A 20,369-nucleotide genomic window follows, 5' to 3' on the forward strand; every position below is an offset into this window, starting at 1 on the left:
TGTTATTGACTTCTAATTTAATTTATGCACAGAGAAAATACTTTAAAATTTACTAAGACTTGTTTTGTGACCCAGAATTTGGTCTGTCTCTGTAAATTCTCTGTGTACACTTGAGAATATATATTTTGCTGATATTGAGTGGAGAGTTGTATAAATGTCAATCAGGTCATGTTGGTTGATAGTGTTGTTCACCTCCATGATATGCTTGCTGATTTTCTATGTACTTTTCTATCAATTATTGAGAGAGGGGTGTTGAAATCTGATTGTAATTGTGGATTTGTCTATTTTTCTTTACAGTTCTATCAATTATTGCTTCATGTATTTTTTTTTTTACAGTTTTTACAAATATTTTGTTTATTTCAATGATGCTGATACAGACGATGTCCATCTAAAACCTATATCCCAGGCCAAAAAGTACAAATAAAATCAAAAAGAGCAGTGTTCTGTTGTATACACTTCTGCAGGAGTAACTTTAACTGCCAATGAAAACTAGAACTTTTCTGGGATCTTCTGACAAGGTTTGTTTTTCATCTTAAAATGCTTTCTCTTCAGTGAAGCCATCTTGGGACTTAGTCATTATTCTCACCACCTTTGTCATCTTAACTCCAACCTGATATTATTCTTCTTTTGATCCAGACCCTCAGATTTTTAAAAGTAGCTTCAAGTTAAGGAAAGGTCATTTTTCCACAGTTCAGTTCTCTCAGAAACTTCCATCTCCCACTGAAAGTCATAGTCCAGGAGTGAAGTAATCACATGCTAAAACTTCAGGGCCAGTTGGAAAGTCATTATGAACACTTGCATTAGTCGATCTTATCAGAAGCCTGCAAATACACTGTCCTGGAAGAGATAGCCTCTCTGTGCACACATGTCGTTTTTAAAAAGGAGAGGCAATATGAAGGGGGCTGAGGTTTGATAACCAAAACTCAGCACAATGAAAACGAACCATGAATAATGGGCACTAGAATTCAAATTACCAGATACTTTAAAGAGATGGGGTGCCAGTTTTCAATTCTGTTTTGAACACCACATTATGCAAGAACTATTTTTTAAAATGAAAAGGATTAAGGGGGAAGAAAAAAAAAAGAATATTTACACTGTTGAATGACCCCCTGTTTGTTCTCAAAAACTTCAGTCACATCTTCCTCCATTCCCAGTTCTTTTGGAGTATGGTTATCAGCAATTCTCTGACTTTCAAAGAGAAACCTGGGTGAATTCATGGGAACTCCCTGTCTTTGACAGTATGAGTCTTTGAGTTTCTTGAGATGTGTCATCATTTTCATTTTGAAGTGAATGAATCTCACTGCTATCCTGTCTGATGACTTTGAGTTTAATGTATTCTCTTTCCTTCTTATCCCCAAGTCCTCAGTTGAAAGTTTTGCCTCCTGATCAGATATGGTGACAGTGGCTTTTCCCTGAGGTCTCCACACAGCAGCGGCCTTGGGTAGGCAGAACCTCACCTACTCCATGTGTTTTTAAGCTCTTATTAGGGATGTAAATGTTTAGGATAATTATGTCTCTTGATTTATTGACCCCTTATTATTATGAAATGACCTTCTTTATACTTTTTGGTAGGCTTGCATAAAACTAATATAGCTATTCCAGCTTTCTTTTGACTAGTATTAGCATGGTGTATTTTTCCTCACCCTTTTGTTTTTCACCTGTTCATATTTTTGTATTTATGTATAGTCATGCCTTGTCTTCTCATCCTATTGTCAGATTACCTTTCCTTGGGATGTGTAAGCCATTTACAGTTAGTGTGATCATTGAAAAGATTAAGTGTAAGTCTGCAATCTTGCTGTTTGTCTTGTCTTTGTCCCACCTGTTCTTCCCTTTATATTCTTGCTTCTTTTGGATTCATCGAGTATTCTTTTTAGTCCCCTATATCAACCTTCTTTTAAAGAAGATGTGTAGACGGATAAATAAGTAAATATAAAGAAAAAAAATTGGTAAGAGCTATGGAAAAAACAAAGCTGGAGGAGGGAATAGGAACTATCTGGTTTGGGTAATGAGGCAGGGAGTTGGTGGCAGTTTTTAGTAGGATGGTTAGGAAAGGTGTTACCTGGAAATGTGACATTTAAGCAAAGACCTGAGAAAGATCAAGGTGTGAGTCATATAGAGCTAGAAGACAATTTCAGATAGAACAGTTGTCAAAGCACTGAGTTTTATAATCATGAATGTGCCTAGTGGGTTCGAGGAGCAGCAAAGAGGCCCATGCGGCCAGAGCAGAGTGGCCAAAGGGGCAATGAGAGCAGGGAGGTAATGGAGGGCTAGGTTGTGAAGCACCTTGCATGAGTCTCTGAATGAGATGGAAAGCTGCTGTAGGGCTTTGAGCTGGAAATGATGTGACCTGACTGAGATTTTAAAAGGATCACTCTGGCTACTGTATTGAGAATAAAATGTGTTTGAAAGAGGGAGCAAGAACAGAAACTGGAAAGCCAGTTAGGAGGTTACTATAATAATCCAACTAGAGATGATGCTAACTCAGACCAGACCTGTGAGAAGTGGTTAGATTCTGCATATTTTAAAGGATTTGCTGATGCACATGGGTATTTGAAAAGTAGAGGATTCAAGAAGGATTCCAGAGTTTGGCCTAACAGAGTGGAAGAATAGAATTATATTCTGAGATGGGAAAACTGTGGGAGTAAAAAGCCTACAAACGGCCTGGTCCATGGTAGGTGCTTTGTGCTATAAAAGGCCGTCTTGTGCATGCAGTCTTGCAACCCCTCTCTCAGCTGTAGGAATGGGCCTTGGACCTAGAACACTTACTTAGCAAGAGATAGAGTCCTCACAGCCTGTGCTCCTTTGTTCTGCTCAAGCATGGAATAGCACATGGCCAGCCCATTGCTGTATCTGTCCCCTGGGGGGAGGAGGAGGAGTCACTGTGCTGTCGCTCTGTGGGGTGAGTGCAGGTCAGCTGCCCTGCATGGCTGCCTAGAGGGACCTGCTGGCCATGGGGAACCAACCCCCAGTACTGATGCTGATCTTGATCTGTTTATTCTCTATGTGAGTCAAGTGCTGTTCCCTCCACGGCTCGACTGTGTTGTTTTCCATGGTGACTCCAGTACCAAAGTGCAGTGAGCGGAAGTGTTTGGACTTCTACACCTGGTGACAGGCAAGAGATGCCACTTGCTTGACACTTTGTAAATATTGAATGAATGAATGGGAAAGTTTGGACTTCAAGTTAGGGGCTGTAAATTTTGAGATGACTATTATACCTTTAAGTAGAGATATTGAGTGGTCAATTAGATGTAAAAGTTTGGGGACTTCCCTGGTGGTCCAGTGATTAAGACTCTGTGCTTCCAACTGCTCGGGGAGCTAAGATCCTGCATGTTGTGTGGCGCTGCCAAAAAAAAAATGTAAAAGTTTGGAGGGCAGGGGAGAGAAAATGATAAAATTATTTGGAAGGGATTGACATCTCCGTAATGAGTGTATTTACCCAACGAGGCATATATAAGAATGTTCATAACAGCATTATTTGTAGTAGATTTAAACTGGAAAATAATATTCATCAGCAAAAGAATGAAAAAATAAATGGTGGTAAACTCATAGAATGGTATTCTACAGTAATGATAACGAATGAGCTCAGGTACATGCAACATCATTGATGGAGCCAGACATAAAAGAATTCTGTATGATCTCATTCATATAAATAAAACTAAACTATGGTGTTAGAAATCAGGATGGATGTTATCCTAGGGGGAGGAGGGAGCAGGTAGTGGTTGGGAGATAGCACTAGGGTACCTTCTGGAAGACTTCTCTTTTTTTATCTGAGTGGTGATTGTGTGTCTGCTTTTTCATTGCTCACTCAACTGTTTTTAAGTATTGGGCACTTTTTGGGATATGTTGTATTTCTAAAAAAAAAAGTTAAACTGTCATGTTGGAATATTGCCTCCTAAAGAATTTGTTTAACAGACTCCAGTTTCAATAACTATGCTTGATTCCTAGCTATCCTTGCAGTGTTAAGTGGTCATGAAAGGTACAAGATAATCTGTTTAAACTATGATGGGAAGAGTATTGTACAAATGACTGAATTCCTAATATTGAGAAAGAGGCTGAATAACAACTGCTGAAGGAAATAGTGCAGGGCTTAGTATACACCCCTTGACATCTAAAATGTTATCTGATTTTTAAGTTTGGAATGTAAAGTGAATTGGAGAAATCTCAATAGGAAATCTTGAGTTTAAAATAGCATTAAAGCTTCAAACCCCACATATGGAACTATGAGAACCTTATTTCTCAATAGAATGCTGTAACCTCATAACAGTACACTTGAGTTAGGTATGTGTTAATTATTTTGAGCTTTGAGAATTAAGGTGAGTCTGTAATTTCATCTTATTGTTTATACAAGGATGTTTACATTTACAGTGTTTATTAATGATATTAAAGACACCTATACAGTGTAGTCACTTAAGACCCTAATCTCACTCTTAAGTATCTATGAGTCATGACTTCCTTGACATTTTGCCTCAACTCTCCACCACAACTGTAGACCAAATCTAACAAAATATAATGGGGATAAATGCAAGGTCTTAACTTATGTTTAGGTTCAGATGAGAAAATTTAAAGTATGATTTACCAGCATAGGTGATGAAGTTTGTTGTTGATATAAGCTTACTCTTCACTGGGACTACCCCTCAAAAGATTAATGTGATTGTAGGCTTCATTACAATGCAAGTAATGGCAGATAATTAGATCACACCAAGAGTATTATGGTCAGTTTGATCAAGAGTATTAGGGTCTACTTTTAAGTGACATTACAAATTAAAGCCCATCCAAAGGAAAGCACCAGGTCTTGAGGAGTTATAAAAAATGGATTGTATGGCTAAAGAAACTGACTCTGTAGTCTGACAACAACCTATAAGGCATTATCCCCATTTTATAGAAAGGAAATTGAGGCTCAGAGATAATTAACGATTTATTAAAATGTAACTCAAAAGTGGTTGGCTGAGGCCCCATATCTCTTGATTCTTAATTTAGTATTGCTGTTTCAAAATGTTGATTTTGATTGTATTTTTTAGAAGCTTGGCTATTGACCCCTATATGAGGAGAAACTTGAAACTGTAGGGGAATGATTACAGATTAAATGAGGGAAAGGAAACAATCAGAGTGGGAAGATCAGTGTAAGAAGATAGTTCGGATATAAGTTTATTAGTATTACAGAAATGTCTTATACACATCTCTTTCTTTCTTTTTCAAGGTTTTTGACTCCAGTGAAGAATCTGGGCATCTTGTTCTCACCATAGTTATATCGGGTCATTTCTTCATTTCCCAAGGACAGACACTATTGGTAGGTTTTATGCATAAGAATTTAATATGTAGATATATTTCTTTATCTCTGTAGCTTTACATTAATTTTGCATCCTCAAGGTTCTTCAGTCTCACTGAAATTCACCAGGTTCAACAAATTAAGCATTTGTCAAATGTTCTGTAACAGTGCGAAATAAAAAAAAAAAAACAGTGAATATTTCCTGCTCTAAAGGGGTTTAGGGTTTTGTGTGGGAGTCAAAGTGGATCAAAGAATTGAGATTAATCAGTATTATAAAGGATTCTTCATTGAGGAGATTAGGTTGAAGACAGGTTAGATTTATAGAGAAATGGGTAGAGGGTTTTCCTGATAGAGTAAAGAGCATGTGCAGAGGGATAGATTTGAGGAACTAGCTAAAAGAAAACTTGAAACATGTTATTATCAATTGATATAGCTTTCTGTAAAACTCCAATTTTATTTTACTTTTAATTAAAGTATAGTTGATTTACAAGGTTGTGTTAGTTTCTGGTGTACAGCAAAATAATTCAGTTATGCATACATATACACACATATTCTTTTTCACATTCTTTTCCATTATTATGAGATATTGAATGTAATTCCCTGTGCTACACAGTATATCCTTGTTGTTTATCTATTTTATATATAGTGGTTTGTATCTTCTAATCCCAAACTCCTAATTTATCTGCTTACCTTTCCCCTTTGGTAACCATGAGTCTGTTTCTGTTTTGTAAATAAGTTCATTTGTATTGTATTTTAGATTCCACATATAAGTGATCATATGCTATTTGACCGATTTACTTCGCTTAGTATGATAATCTTTAGGTTCATCCATGTTGCTGCAAATGGCAAAATTTCATTCTTTTTATGGCTGAATAGTATTCCATTGTGTGTGTGTGTGTGTGTGTGTATACACTACATCTTCTTTATCCATTCATCTGTCAATGGACCTTTGGGTTATTTCCCTGTCTTGGCTATTGTGAATAGAGCTGCTACATAGAGGTACATGTATCCTTTTGAATTAGAGTTTTGCCCAGGTATATGCCCAGGAGTGGGATTGCTGGATCATATGGTAACTCTATTTTTAGTTTTCTGAGGAGCCTCCATGCTGTTTTCCATAGTGTCTGCACCAGCTTACATTCCCACCAACAGTGTAGGAGGGTTCCCTTTTCTCCACACCCACTCCAGCATTTTTTATTTTGTTCTATTTATTTTTTGGCTGTGTTGGGTCTTCGTTGCTGCATGCAGGCTTTCTCTGGTTGCAGCAAGTGTGGGCTACTCTTCATTGCTGTGTGCAGGCTTCTCATAGTGGTGGCTTCTCTTGTTGCAGAGCACGGGCTCTAGGCGTGTGGGCTTCAGTAGTTGCAGCACACAGGCTCAGTAGTTGTGGCTCATGGGCTCTAGAGTGCAGGCTCAGTAGTTGTGGAGCATGGGCTTAGTTGTGCCTCTGCATGTGGGATCTTCCTGCACCAGGGATTGAACCTGTGTCCCCTGCATTGGCAGATGGATTCTTAAACACTGGGCCACCAGGGAAGTGCCATCCAGCATTTTTTATTTGTAGATTTTTTAGTGATAGCCATCCTGACCAGTGTGAGGTACCTCATTGTAGTTTTGATTTGCATTTCTGTAATAATTAGTGATGTTAAGCATCTTTTCATGTGTCTGTTGGCCACCTGTATGTCTTCTTTGGGGAAATGTCTATTAAGGCCTTTGCCCATTTTTCTATTTGTTTGTTTGTTGTTGTTAAGTTGTATTAGTTGTTTGTATGTTTTGGAGATTAAGCCCTTGTCAGTTCAATCATTTGCAAATATTTTCTCCCATTCCGTACGTTGTCTTTTTGCTTTTTTATGGTTTTCTTTACTGTGCAAAAGCTTGTGGGTTCAATTCGGTCCCATTTGTTTATTTTTGTTTTTATTTCTGTTGCCTCAGGAAACTGACCTAAGAAAACACTGCTATGATTTATGTCAGAGAATGTTTTGTCTATGCTCTCTTCTGGGAGTTTTCTGGTGTCATGTCTTATGTTTAAGTCTTTAAATGACCTTTGTTTTAAAGTCTGTTTTGTCTGATATGAGTATTGCTACCCCTGCTTTCTTGTCATTTCCGTTTGCATGAAATATCTTTTTCCATCCCCTCACTTTCAATCTATGTGTTTCCTTCGTCCTAAAGTGGGTCTATTGTAGGCAGCATATTGTAGGCTCTTGTTTTATTATCCAACCTGCCACTCTGTGTCTCTTGATTGGAGCACCTAGTCCATTGACATTTAAGGTAATTATTGAAAGTTATGTATTTATTGACATTTTAAATCTTGTTTTCCAAAAGCTCTAGTTTTATAAAAATGCATATGTTCTTTATTCTGAATACACATAAACACACACATATTGTAGGAAACTTTTGGAATGGAGAAATATATAAAGGAGAAATAAGAATCTCCTTGCTTGAAAGTTTGTTTTTTAGTATATGTGCTGCTGAAGCGAGCACGAAAGTTTGTTTTTTAAATTGAAGTATAGTTGATTTGCAGTATCGTGTTAGTTTCAGGCGTATGGCAAAATTATTCAGTTATATATATATACATATATATGTGTGTGTATATATATTTATTTCAAATTATTTTCCATTATAGGTTTTATGAGATATTGAATATAGTTCCCTGTGCTATGAAGTAAATCCTTGTTGCTTATCTGTTTTAAATATGGTAGTGTGTATGTGTTAATCTTATATTCTTAATTTATCCTCCCCTCCCCCTTCATCTTTGGTAACCACAAGTTTGTTTTCTATGCCTGTTAGTCTGTTTCTGTTTTGTGAATAAATTCATTTGTATTATATTTTAGATTCCGCATATAAGTGATATCATATAATATTTGTCTTTCTCTGTCCGACTTACTTCACTTAATTTGGTATTCTTTAGGTCTGTTCATGTTGCTACAAATGGCAAAATTTCATTCTTTTTATGCCTAATATTCCATTGTATGTACCACATCTTCTTTATCCATTCATCTGTCAGTGGACATTTAGGTTGCTTCCATGTCTTGGCTATTGTAAATAGTGCTGCTGTGAACATTGGGGTGCGTGTATCTTTTCAAATTAGAGTTTTCATCTTTTCTGGATATATGTCCAGGAGTGGGATTTCTGGGTCATATGGTAACTCTATTTTCAGTTTTTTAAGGAACTTCCATACTGTTTTCCATAGTGGCTGCTCCAATTTACATTCTCACCAACAGTGTAGGAGGCTTCTCTTTCTTCCACATCCTCTATAGCATTTATTATTTGTAGGTTGAAGGTTTTCATTTGAATTAGTATTTAGAAATAAAATGAATAAAGAAATGACAATTATTAACTTCCAATCAAAGAAATTGTACAAGAAAGGAAATGTAAGATAAGGTTATTACATTTAGCTGTGATTAATATCTACATAGACATAATAAATTTGTACATTTACTGAATATCTATGTAGGCATAATTTATTCATTTAACAAATGTTTATTGAGCAATTACTGTATGCTTGGCATTGTTCTAGGTGCTAGGGATATAGCAGTGAACAGCAAAGACAAAAATCCCTGTCATCATGGATTGTCATCATTCTAGTGGGGAGAAACAGTAATAAACAAATAGGTCAAATATATTGAAAAGGTATGAATTTCTGGTGAATCCCTTACACAGCCTGTTATAATATGGCAGCATCCCACGGTTGTGTATTGTGACGGTTCATCTCTCCACTCTAGTGGAAGATAGCCTTATCTTTGAATGTGAGATGACCTCCAAAGTCATCTTTGTGTTCCTTGTGACTTTTAAAATTGTAGCACTACTTGTACAGTTGTACTTTATCTGCCACTCTTGGGGCTTGTATCAGTTGCCAAGAGATAAGATTTCTTGTTCAACTTCAAGTGTAGAATGTTGGAGATGGTGGACTGGCAGATGCCTAGCACACAGCTAGTTCTCCTGGTCAGTATCATGGGTCTTTGCTGAATAGTGACATTAATGCAGTTTGGCTTCCTCAGACATAGGGGCCCACCCTGTTCCTTGTCTCTGCTCCATTCTTTTGCACCAGTGGTAGATGTTGTTACAAACTTGGTATCATACATGGAATGATTTCTGCACTGCAGTAACAATACCAAGTTTATCAAATTCCAAGACATCACTATTGAGAAATATTATATAGCGCTACAATTTGGCAAATGTTGCATGTACATATATAACTTGAGTAATATTTTTAAAAATCTTCTTTTGACTTTTTAAAAAGATACCTTTATTGAGGTATAATTTACATAAAATAAAATTCGCTAATTTTAAGTGTTGTTTGTTATGTTTTGATAAGTGTGTATAGTTGTATAGCCACCACGCAATCATGATATAGAACACTTCAGTTGACCCAAAAAGTTTCCTTGTGCTCCTTTGTAGTCAATCCTCTCTGCCTACCCTTGGCACCTAGCAAAACCACTGATCTGCTTTTGGTCACCATAGTTTTGCCTTTTCTAGAATTTCATATAAATAATATCATACAACATGTAGTCCTTTTGTGTCCAGCTTCTTCCACTTAGCATAATACTTTTGAGATTCATCCATATTGTTCATTCCTTTTCATTACTGAGTAGTATTCTGTTATGTGGATAAGCCTAATTTGCTTACCCATTCAATTTTTGATAGACATTGGGTTGTTGCCATTTTTTGGCTGTTATGAATGATGCTGGTATAAACATGTGTATACAGCCTTTTGTACAAACACATAGTTTCATTTTTCATTGGTAAATTCCCAAGAGAGGAAGTGTTGCTGGGTCATGTAGTACATCTATGTTTACCTTTTTAAGAAACTGCAAAGCTGTTTTCCAAAGTTACATTCCTACAAGCAGTGTATGGGGTTCCAGTTGTTCCATGTCCTCACTAACACTTGGTATTGTCAGTCTTTTTAAGTTTAACTATTCTTGCGCCAATGTAGTGGTATCTCATGGTGGTTTTAATTTGAAGTCCCTTGATGGCTAATGATGTTGACCATATTTTTGTGTGTTTATTTGCCATTTGTATATCTTATCGAAGTGTCTTTTTGTATCTTATAACCACGTTTAACTGTGTTGTCTTTTTATATTTGATTTATAAGAGCACTTATTCTTTTTTTTTCTTTTTTTGTATTTCTTTTGTTAAATTTTTATTTTATATTGGAGCATAGTTGATTCACAATGTTGTGTTAGTTTCAGGTGTACAGCAAAGTGATTCAGTTATATGTATACATGTATCTATTCTTTTTCAAATTCTTTTCCCATTTAGGTTATTACAGAATATTGAGCAGCGTTCCCTGTGCTATACAGTAGGTTCCTTTTGGTTATCTGTTCTAAATATAGCAGTGTGTACCTGTCAGTCCCAAACTCCCAATCTCTCTCTCCCCATCGCCACCCTTTCCCCCAGTAACCATACTTTCGTTCCCTAAGTCTGTGACTCTGTTTCTGTTTTGTAAACAAGTTCACCTGTATCATTTTTTTTAAGATTCTGCATATAAGCAATATCATATATTTGTCTTTCTCTGTCTGACTTACTTCACTTAGTGTGATACAATCTCCAGGTCCGTTCATGTTGCTACAGATGGCATTATTTCATTCTTTTTAATGGCCGGGTAATATTGGTATATATATCATCCTCTTCATCCCTTCATCTGTCGATGGACATCCAGGTTGCTTCCATGTCTTGGCTATTGTAAACAGTGCTGCAGTGAACACAGGGGTGCATGTATCCTTTTGAACCACGTTTTTTCTTTAGATATGTGCCCAGGAGTCGGATTGCTGGAGCATATAGTAGCTCTATTTTTAGTTTCCCAAGGAACCTCCATACAGTTCCCCTTAGTGGCTGTACCAATTTACATTCCCACCAACAGTATAGGAGAGTTTCCTTTTCTCCACACCCTCTCCAGCATTTATTGTTTGTAGATTTTTTGATGATGGCCATTCTGACTGGTGTGAGGTGAGATCCCATTGTAGTTTTGATTTGAATTTCTAAGAGTTCTTATTCTGATTACAGCTTTTTTATCACAAATGTGTTTTTGCACATGCTGATACTTCACCCAGTCTGTGGCTTGCCTTTTCATTTCTTAGCAGTGTCTTTTGAAGAGCCGAAGCCTAAAATTTTAATGAAGTCCAGTTTTTTCTCTTTGTGTGCTACTTAAGAAATTTTCATTTACTCTAAGATTACAGTGATATTTTTCTATGTTTTCTTCTGGAAATTTTATAATTTTAGCTATTACATTTAGGCCTATGGTCCATTATGAATTTTTAGTAGTATTTAATAACATTAATGTTTATTATTATTTTGTATAGAATACCTTTTCTTCAATTAAAACAATGTGGTATGGAAAAATTACTGTATTATGGAACAATCATCGATCTTAGGGAATCTACTTCTGGAACCACTGAATTAATTTTTAATATATAGTGAGGGTTAAGGGTCTGGGTTAACTTTTTTGCACATACATAACAGTTGTTCCAGCATCATTTATTGAAAAAACTAACTTTTTATCATTGAATTACCGTGGCACCTTTGTTAAAAATCAGTTTACTGTGTATGTGTGGGTCTATTTCTAGACTCTCTTTCCTGTTCTATTGACCTAAATGTCTGTTCTTACTCTAATAACATACTGTCTTGATTACTTTAGCTTTGCTGTAATTTTTGAAATCGGTAGTGTAATTCCTCCGTGTTCTTTTTTCTGAAGTTGTTCTGAATATCATTTGCATTTCCCTATAAATTTTAGAGTCAACTTTCCTCCAAAAAAACCTGCTGGGGTTTTGATTGAGATTCCTTTGAATCTATAAATCATCTTGGGGAGAATTGACATCGTAATAGAGTCTTCTGACCCATGAACATATTATAACTCTCCACTTATATCTTTTATTTATTCCATTTGTTTATGAACTTTCAGCAGTATTTTGTAGTTTTCACAATAGGTCTTATACATATTTAGCTAAATTTATCCACAAATACTTTATAGTTGTTATTATAAATAGAATTTTAGAAATCTCAATATCTAATAATTTGTTGCTAATGTGTAGAAATACACTTGATTTTTTTTCATGTTGACCTTGTATCCTGTGATCTTACTGAACTCATTTATTAGTTCTACAGCTTTTTTGTAGACATGTTTTGTAGTTTTTTCTACATAGGTGATCTGTTGTCTGTGAATAGTCAGTTTTACATTCCTCCTTTCAGTCTACATACTCTGCCCACTTCCCTGCTCATTTGTCCCCAGGTTGCGCTGGTTAGGACATCCTTTACGATGTTGAATAGAAATAGCGAGATTTGACATCCTTGCCTTGTTCCTGATCTTGGGGGAAAAGCATTCAGTCTTTTCACCAGTAAGTATAGTTAACAAGCTGTAGGGCTTTTGTCAGTACCCTTTATGAGACTGAGGAAGTTACCTTCGATTCTAGTTCGCTGAGAGTTTTCAGTCATGAATAGGAATTGAATTTTGTTGAATGCTGTTTCTGTATCTATTGAGATAGTTTTTCCTTTTTTTTACTTCCTTTGATGTAATAAACTTTAAAAATATTTAGGTCTTATGAGTCAACGTTTGTTATAGAAATATTTGATTTTTAAATTATGTGTAAGTGTGATAAAACTAAGAATACATATTTTAAAAACATTTTGCCCCTAAAAGAACAGTTTGGCAGTTTATGCAATGTATTCACAGTATTTTCTGGGTTCCACAAGAACCAACACATAGTAGATGAAACTGTGTATTTAGATTATAGCACATTTCAATTGCAATTTTATGTTGGTATTATATTTACACACCCTCTCCCTTCGTACTAATCTGGGTTGTGATATATTTTTAGAATTTTTCCCATAACAGGTGAGGACGGGATAGCCATGGAAAGTTTTGGCCACGTCCATTTTAGTATGAGAATCTAATTATTGGCATGGGTTAAAATGTACTGTATTTGTACTGTCAAATTTTGTAGAAGCTGCACAACCAAAAAAAAAAAAGTACAAAGTCATTTCTTTCGGAGAAACTGATTGCTAGGGCCCAGTAACAGATCCCTCTGTGATGTTTTTGTTGAAATCCAAACAGGTTTTTGTCTCTGCTTGGGCCGGGGCAGCTTTTTAAACTTGATTTCCCTTAAACTTCATAGTTCTCTGCCACCTCCTGTGAGGTCCGTGGGAACTTAGCGCTTCAGATTAGACTGTAGCTTGGTGTACAGTAAGTTTCTTCCATTTTGCTTGTTAAATTATCACCTGCATCCAAGTGAGAACACTACTCCCAGAAAGCTCCATGAAGAACCACCACTAGGCTGTTCTGTTATTTCTTTCAAACAGTTGGTGTAGCCAAAGGGCCAGGAGACCTTGGATCCACCTTCAGTCTACCTTCGTCCAAGTTCAACTGGCTTCCCCTTTCCAGTCTTGGTATTTTGAACAGATTCTCTCTTACCTGTTGTGGGCTTTTTTTTTTTTTTTTTTTTTTTTTTTGACTGCACTGGTTCTTAGTTGTGGCATGTGGGATCTTTTAGTTGTGGCATGCAAACTCTTAGTTGCAGCATGTGGGATCTAGTTCCCTGGCCAGGGATTGAACCTGGCCCCCTGCATTGGGAGCATGGACTCTTAGCCACTAGATCACCAGAGAAGTCCCCCAGTGTGGGCTTTTAAAATTTGTTTTTAATTGTAGTAAAACACACATAACACAAAACTTAACATCTTGACCATTTTTAAGTGTGCAGTTCAGTGGTATTAAATACATTCATGTTATCGTGCAGCCATCACCACTGTCCATCTCCAGAATTCATTTCATCTTGAAAAGCTGAAAGTCTATACTCATTAAACAACAACTCCTTATTCCCCCTCTCCCAGCTCAACCCGTGGCAACAACCAGTCTACTTTCTGTATCTATGAATGTGACTATTCTAGTTACTTCTACTCTGGTTATTTGTCTTTTTGTGACTGGCTTTATTTCACTGAGCACAGTGTCTTCAAGATTCATCCAGTTATAGCATGTGTCAGAATTGCCTTCTTTTTTAAGGCTGAATAATATTCCATTGCATGTATATACCACATTTTATTCATCCATTCTTCTGTTATGGACACAGGGTTGTTTCCACCTTTTGCCTATTGTGAATAATGCTGCTATGAACATGGGTGTATAAATATCTCTTTGAGACCCTGATTTCCATTCTTTTCCAACGTCCAGAAAGGCTGTTGAAACATATGGTGATTCTATTTTTAATTTTTTTTGAGGAACCACCATACTTTTTTCCACAGTGGGTACCTCATTTTACACTCCCATCAACAGTGCACAAGGATTCCAGTATCTCCACATCCTTAGTAATGGTTGTTATTTCCTTGCCTTTTTTTTTTTTCTTTTTTTTTTTGTAATTGAGGTGTAATTGACATATAACATCATTAGTTTCAGGTGTACAATGGTTCAATATTTGTATACATTGCAAGATGAGCACCACAATAGTCTTGTTAACATCCATCACCTTACATAGTTAAAAAAGTTTTTCTTGTATTAAGAACTTTTAAGATCTGTTCTCTTCACAACTTTCAAATATGCAATATAATACAGATTTTCCTTAATATGGGATTATGTCCTGATAAACTCATTATAAATTGAAAATATTAAGTCAGAAATTCATTTTATACACCTAACCTACTGAACATTATAGCTTAGCCTAGCCTACCTCAAATGTGCTGAGAGCATTTATATTAGCCTACAGCTGGGCAGAATCATCTGACACAAAGCATATTTTATAAACTGTTGAATATCTCATGTAATTTATTGAATACTGCACTGAAAATGAAAAACAGAATGGTTTTAAGTGTATTGATCGTATATCTTGTGATCAAATGGTAGTTGGGGGAGCTGCCGCTCTCTGCCACTGTCAGGCATCATGAGACAGCGTATTGATAGCCTGGGGGAAAGATCAAAATTCAAAGTACAATTTTACTGAATTTGTATTGCTTTTGTACCATCATAAAGTTGAAAAATTGTTAAGTTGAACCATCATAAGTTGACAACTGTCTGTATTATTAATTATGGTCACCATGGTGTACATTACATCCCCATGACTTGTTTTATAACTGGAAGTTTGTGTCTTTTGACCCCTTTCACCATTTCTCCCACTCCCCACCCCAACTGTGGCAACTGCTAATCTGGTCTCTATATCTATAAGCTTGTTCTTTTGTTTTTGTTTTTAGATTCCATGTATAAGTAAGATCATACAGTATTTATCTTTCTCTGTCTGACTTATTTCACTTAGGATGGTGCCCTCAAGGTCTGTCTACATTTGTAAATGGCAAGGTTTCATTTTTTTTATGGGCTAAATAATAGTCCATTGTATATGTATACCACATCTTCTTTATTCATCCAAAGATGGGCACTTAGATTGTTTCCATATCTTAGCTATCGTAAATAATGCTGCAGTAAACATGGGGTGCATATATCTTTTCAAGATAGTATTTTAATTTTTTTCAAATAAGTACCCTGTGAAATTGCTGGACCATGTGGTAGTTCTATTTTTTATTTTCTGAGGAACCTCTGTAGTGTTTTCCATAGTGGCCATGTCAATTTACATTTCCACCAATAGTGCACAAAGGTTCCCTTTTTTTCCACATCATTGCTAACACTTGTTATTTCTTGCCTTTTTGATAATCGATATTCTAACAGATGTGAGTTGATATCTCATTGTGGTTTTGATTTGTATTTCCCTAATGATTAGTAATATTGAGCATCTTTTCATGTATCTGTTGCATGAAATGTCCTGTATGTCCTCTTGGGAAAAATTTCTATTCAGATCTCTGCTCATTTCTTAATTGGATTGTTTAGAGTTTTTTGTTATTGAGTTGTAGGAATTCTTTATATGTTTGGATATTAACCCTTGTCAGAGATAAGATTTGCAAACATTTTCTCCCATTTAGTAGGTTACCTTTTCATTTGTTGATGGTCTCCTTTGCTGTGAAGAAGCTTTTTAGTTTGATGATGTAGCCCCACTTGTTTATTTTACTTTTGTTGCTTTTGCTTTTGGTATCGTATTTAAAAAGTCATCACCAACACCTATGTCAGGGAGCTTACTATCTGTGTTTTCTTCTTGGAGTTTTATGATATCAGGTCTTATATTCAAGTCTTTAATCCATTTTAAGTTAATTTTTGTTCATGGTGAAAGATGATGGTCCAGTTTCATTCTTTTGCATGTGACTGTCCAGTTTTCCCAACACCATATATTGAAGAGACTATCCTTTCCCCATTGTATATTCTTGGCTCATTTGTGGTAAATTAACTGACCATATATGCATGGGTTTATTTCTGAGCTTTCTGTTCTGTTCCATTGATCTATGTATCTTTTTTTAATGCCACTACCATACTGTTTAATTACTATAGCTTTATAAGATAGTTTGAAATCAGGGTGCATGATACCTCTAGCTTTGACCTTCTTTCTCAAGATTGCTTTGGCTTTTCAGGGTATTTTGTGGTTCCATTAAAATTTGGGGATTGTTTGTTCTGCTTCAGTGAAAAATGCCATTGGAATTTTGATAGGGATTGCATTGAATATGTAGATTGCTTTGGGTACTATGGACATTTTAATGCTATTAAGTCTTCCAGTGCATGAGCATGGACTATCTTTCCATTTATTTGTGTCTTCATTTTTTTTTTTTCAGTAGCGTCTTACAGTTTTCAGTGTACGTGTGTTTCACTTCCTTGGTTAAATTTATTCCTAGGTATTTTAGTCTTTTTGATGCAATTATAAATAGGATTGTTTCATAAATTTCTTTTTCTGGTAGTTTGTTATTAGTGTATAGAAATGCAACAGATTTTTGTATGCTGATTTTTGTATCCTCCAACTTTATTGAATTCATTTATTGGTCCTAACAGTTTTTTGGTGGAGTCTTGAGAGTTTATATAATATCATGTCTTCTGCAAACTGAGATAATTTTACTTCTTCCTTTCCAATATGGATGCCTTTTTCCTTTTATTACCTAATTGATCTGGCTAGGACTTCTAATACAGTAAGTCCCCTACATACAAACCTTCAAGTTACAAACTTTCTTTTTCTTTTTTTTTAATAAATTTATTTATTTTTTGGCTACATTGGGTCTCCATTACTGTGTGTGCACTTTCTCTAGTTGTGGTGAGTGGGGACTACTCTTCGTTGTGGTGCACAGGCTTCTCATTGCAGTGGCTTCTCTTGTTCTGGAGCACAGGCTCTAGGCATGCAGGCTTCAGTAGTTGCAGCATGTGGGCTCAGTAGTTGTGGCTTGTGGGCTGTAGAGTGCAGGCTCAGTAGTTGTGTTGCACAGGCTTAGTTGCTCCGCGGCATGTGGGATCTTCCCAGACCAGGGATTGAACCCATGTCCCCTGAATTGGCAGGTGGATTCTTAACCACTGCACCAATAGGGAAGCCCCAAGTTACGAACTTTCAAAGATATGGATGTGCATTCCATCAAGGTCAGGCGTGACTGAAATTGTAGCTTACCCTCCATCTCTTGTTGCTGATGATCCTTCAGCTCTACCACTGCCCACCTCCTCTCCCTCCTCCAGTCAGTAATTCTTCTTGCCTCTTCACTTGATGCCAGCCCCTATATGCCAGCTGTTGTACTGTACTACTGTACTTTTCAAGGTACTGTAAGATTAAAAATGTTTTCTTTATTTTTGTGTTTGTTTTTTATGTATTATTTGTGTGAAAAACATTATAAACCTATTAAGTACAGTACTATATAGCCAATTGTGTTAGTTGGGTACCTAGACATATTTTGGCAGGCTTGCGTACAAATTGGACTTAAGAACGTGGTCTCAAAACGGAATTCATTCATGTGTCAGGGACTTACTGTACTATGTTGAATAAAAGTGGCTATAGAGTGGGTGCCTTCATATTGTTCCTAATCTTAGAGGAAAAGTTTTTAGCTTTTTGCCATTGAATATGATGTTGGCTGTGGGCTTGTCGTATATGCCCTTTATTATGTTGAAGTATATTTCCTCTATACCTACTTTGTTGAAAGTTTTTGTCACAAATGGGTGTTGAGTTTTGTAAAATGCTTTCTCTGCATCTGTTGAGATGATCTTGTGATTTTTATCCTTCATTTTGTTAATGTGGTGTATCACAGGGGTCCCCAACCCCTGGGCCATGGACCGGTAGTGGTCTGTGGCCTGTTAGGAACTGGACCACACAGCAGGACATGAGCAGTGGGTGAGCAAGCAAAGCTTCACCTGCCGCTCCCCATTGCTCGCATTACTGCCTGAACCATCCCCTCCTCTGCCCCTCTCTGTGGAAAAATTGTCTTCCCTGAAACCGGTCCCTGGTGCCAAAAAGGTTCGGGACTGCTGGTGTATCACATTGATTTGCAGATGTTGAACCATCCTTGCATTCCTGGAATAAATCCCACTTGATCATGGTGTATGATCCTTTTAATGTGTTATTGAATTCAGCTTGCTAATATTTTGTTGAGGATTTTTGCTTCTCTATTCATCAGGCATATTGGCCTGTGATTTTCTTTTCTGGTGGCATCTTTGTCTGGTTTTGGTATCAGGGTAATGCCGGCTTCAAAAAATGAGTTTGGAAACATTCCCTCTTCTATTTTTGGAGAAGGAAAATTTTTTGGAAGAGTTTGAGATATAATTGACAAGATGGCAGAGTAGAAGGACGTGTGCTCACTCCCTCTCGCAAGAGTACTGGAATTACAACTAACTGCTGAACAGTCATCAACAGAAAGACATGGAATTCACCAAAAAAGACACCCCACATTCAGAGACAAAGGAGAAGCTGCAATGAGACGGTAGGAGGGGCGCAATTGCAATGAAATCAAATCCTATAACCACTGGGTGGGCGACTCACAAGCTGGAGAACAGTTATACCACAGAAGTCCACCCACAAGAGTGAGGGTTCTGAGCCCCATGTCAGGCTTCCCAACCTGGGGGTCCAGCCACAGGAGGAGGAATCCCCAGAAAATCAGACTTTGAAAGCCAGTGGGATTTGGTTGCAGGACCTCCACAGGACTGGGGGAAACAGAGACTCCACTCTTGGATAGCATACAAAAAGTAGTATGTGCACCAGGACCCAGGGGGAAGGAGCAGTGACCCCACAGGAGTCTGAACCAGAACTACCTACTGGTGTTGGAGGGTTGCCTGCACAGGTCGGGGATAGCTGTGACTCATTGTGGCAGCAGGGGCTCTGGGAAGTGTTCATTGGCTTGAGCCCTCCCGGAGTCTGGAGTCCACCATTAGCCCTGCCAAAGAGCCTGTAAGCTCCAGTGCTGGGTAGCCTCAGGCCAAACAACCAACAGGGTGGGAACACAGACCCACCCATCAGCAGACCAGAAGATTAAAGTGTTACTGAGCTCCGCCCACCCAGCCCTACCCACCATCAGTCCCTCCCATCAGGAAGCATGCACAAGCCTCTTAGACAGTTTCCTCCACAAGAGGGCAGATAGCAGTATCAAGCAGTATTAGCAGTATCAAGCAGTATCAGCAGTATTTCATTCTGTGTAACTGAAAACCACAGCCACAGAAAGATAGAGAAAATGAAAAAGCAGAGGACTTTGTACCAGATGAAGAGACAAGATAAAACCCCAGAAGAACAACTAAATGAAGTAGAGACAGGCAACCTTCCAGAAAAAGAATTCAGAATAATGATGGTGAAGATGATCCAGGACTGTGAAAAAAGACTGGATGCAAAGATTGAAAAGATGCAAGAAAAGTTTAACAAAGACCTAGAAGAATTAAAGAACAAACAGAGATAAGCAACACAATAACTGAAATGAAAAATACACTAGAAGGAATCAATAGCAGATTAACTGAGGCAGAAGGGCGAATAAGCGACCTGGAAGACAGAATGGTGAAAATCACTGATGTGGAAAAGAATAAAGAATGAAAAGAAATGAAGACAGCCTAAGAGACCTCTGGAACAATGTTAAACGCACCAACAGTCACATTATAGGGGTCCCAGAAGGCAAAGAGAGAGAGAAGGGACCCGAGAAAACATTGTAAGAGGTTATAGTTTAAAACTTCCATAACATGGGAAAGGAAATAGCCACCCAAGTCCAGGAAGCACAGAGAGTCCCAGGCAAGATAAATGCAAGGAGAAACACACCAAGACTTATAGTAGTCAAATTGACAAAAATTAAAGACAGAGAAAAGTTATTAAAAGCA

General features: G+C 37.1%; 1 protein-coding gene and 1 pseudogene across 2 annotated transcripts in view; one reads left to right on the forward strand and one right to left on the reverse strand.

The window, feature by feature from the left end:
- REC114 (REC114 meiotic recombination protein) overlaps positions 1-20,369 on the forward strand; it is a 109,039-nt gene that overhangs the window by 17,286 nt on the left and 71,384 nt on the right. For both annotated transcript variants that reach the window (XM_057723258.1, XM_057723259.1), the window contains exon 2: positions 5,198-5,287. In XM_057723258.1, the coding sequence (XP_057579241.1) occupies positions 5,198-5,287 (90 nt within the window). The remainder of the gene's footprint in view (positions 1-5,197; positions 5,288-20,369) is intronic.
- Positions 1,090-1,745, reverse strand: LOC130846696 (small ubiquitin-related modifier 1-like; annotated as a pseudogene).

Source organism: Hippopotamus amphibius, chromosome 2, assembly GCF_030028045.1.
Source record: "Hippopotamus amphibius kiboko isolate mHipAmp2 chromosome 2, mHipAmp2.hap2, whole genome shotgun sequence".
Taxonomy (NCBI): Eukaryota; Metazoa; Chordata; class Mammalia; order Artiodactyla; family Hippopotamidae; genus Hippopotamus; species Hippopotamus amphibius.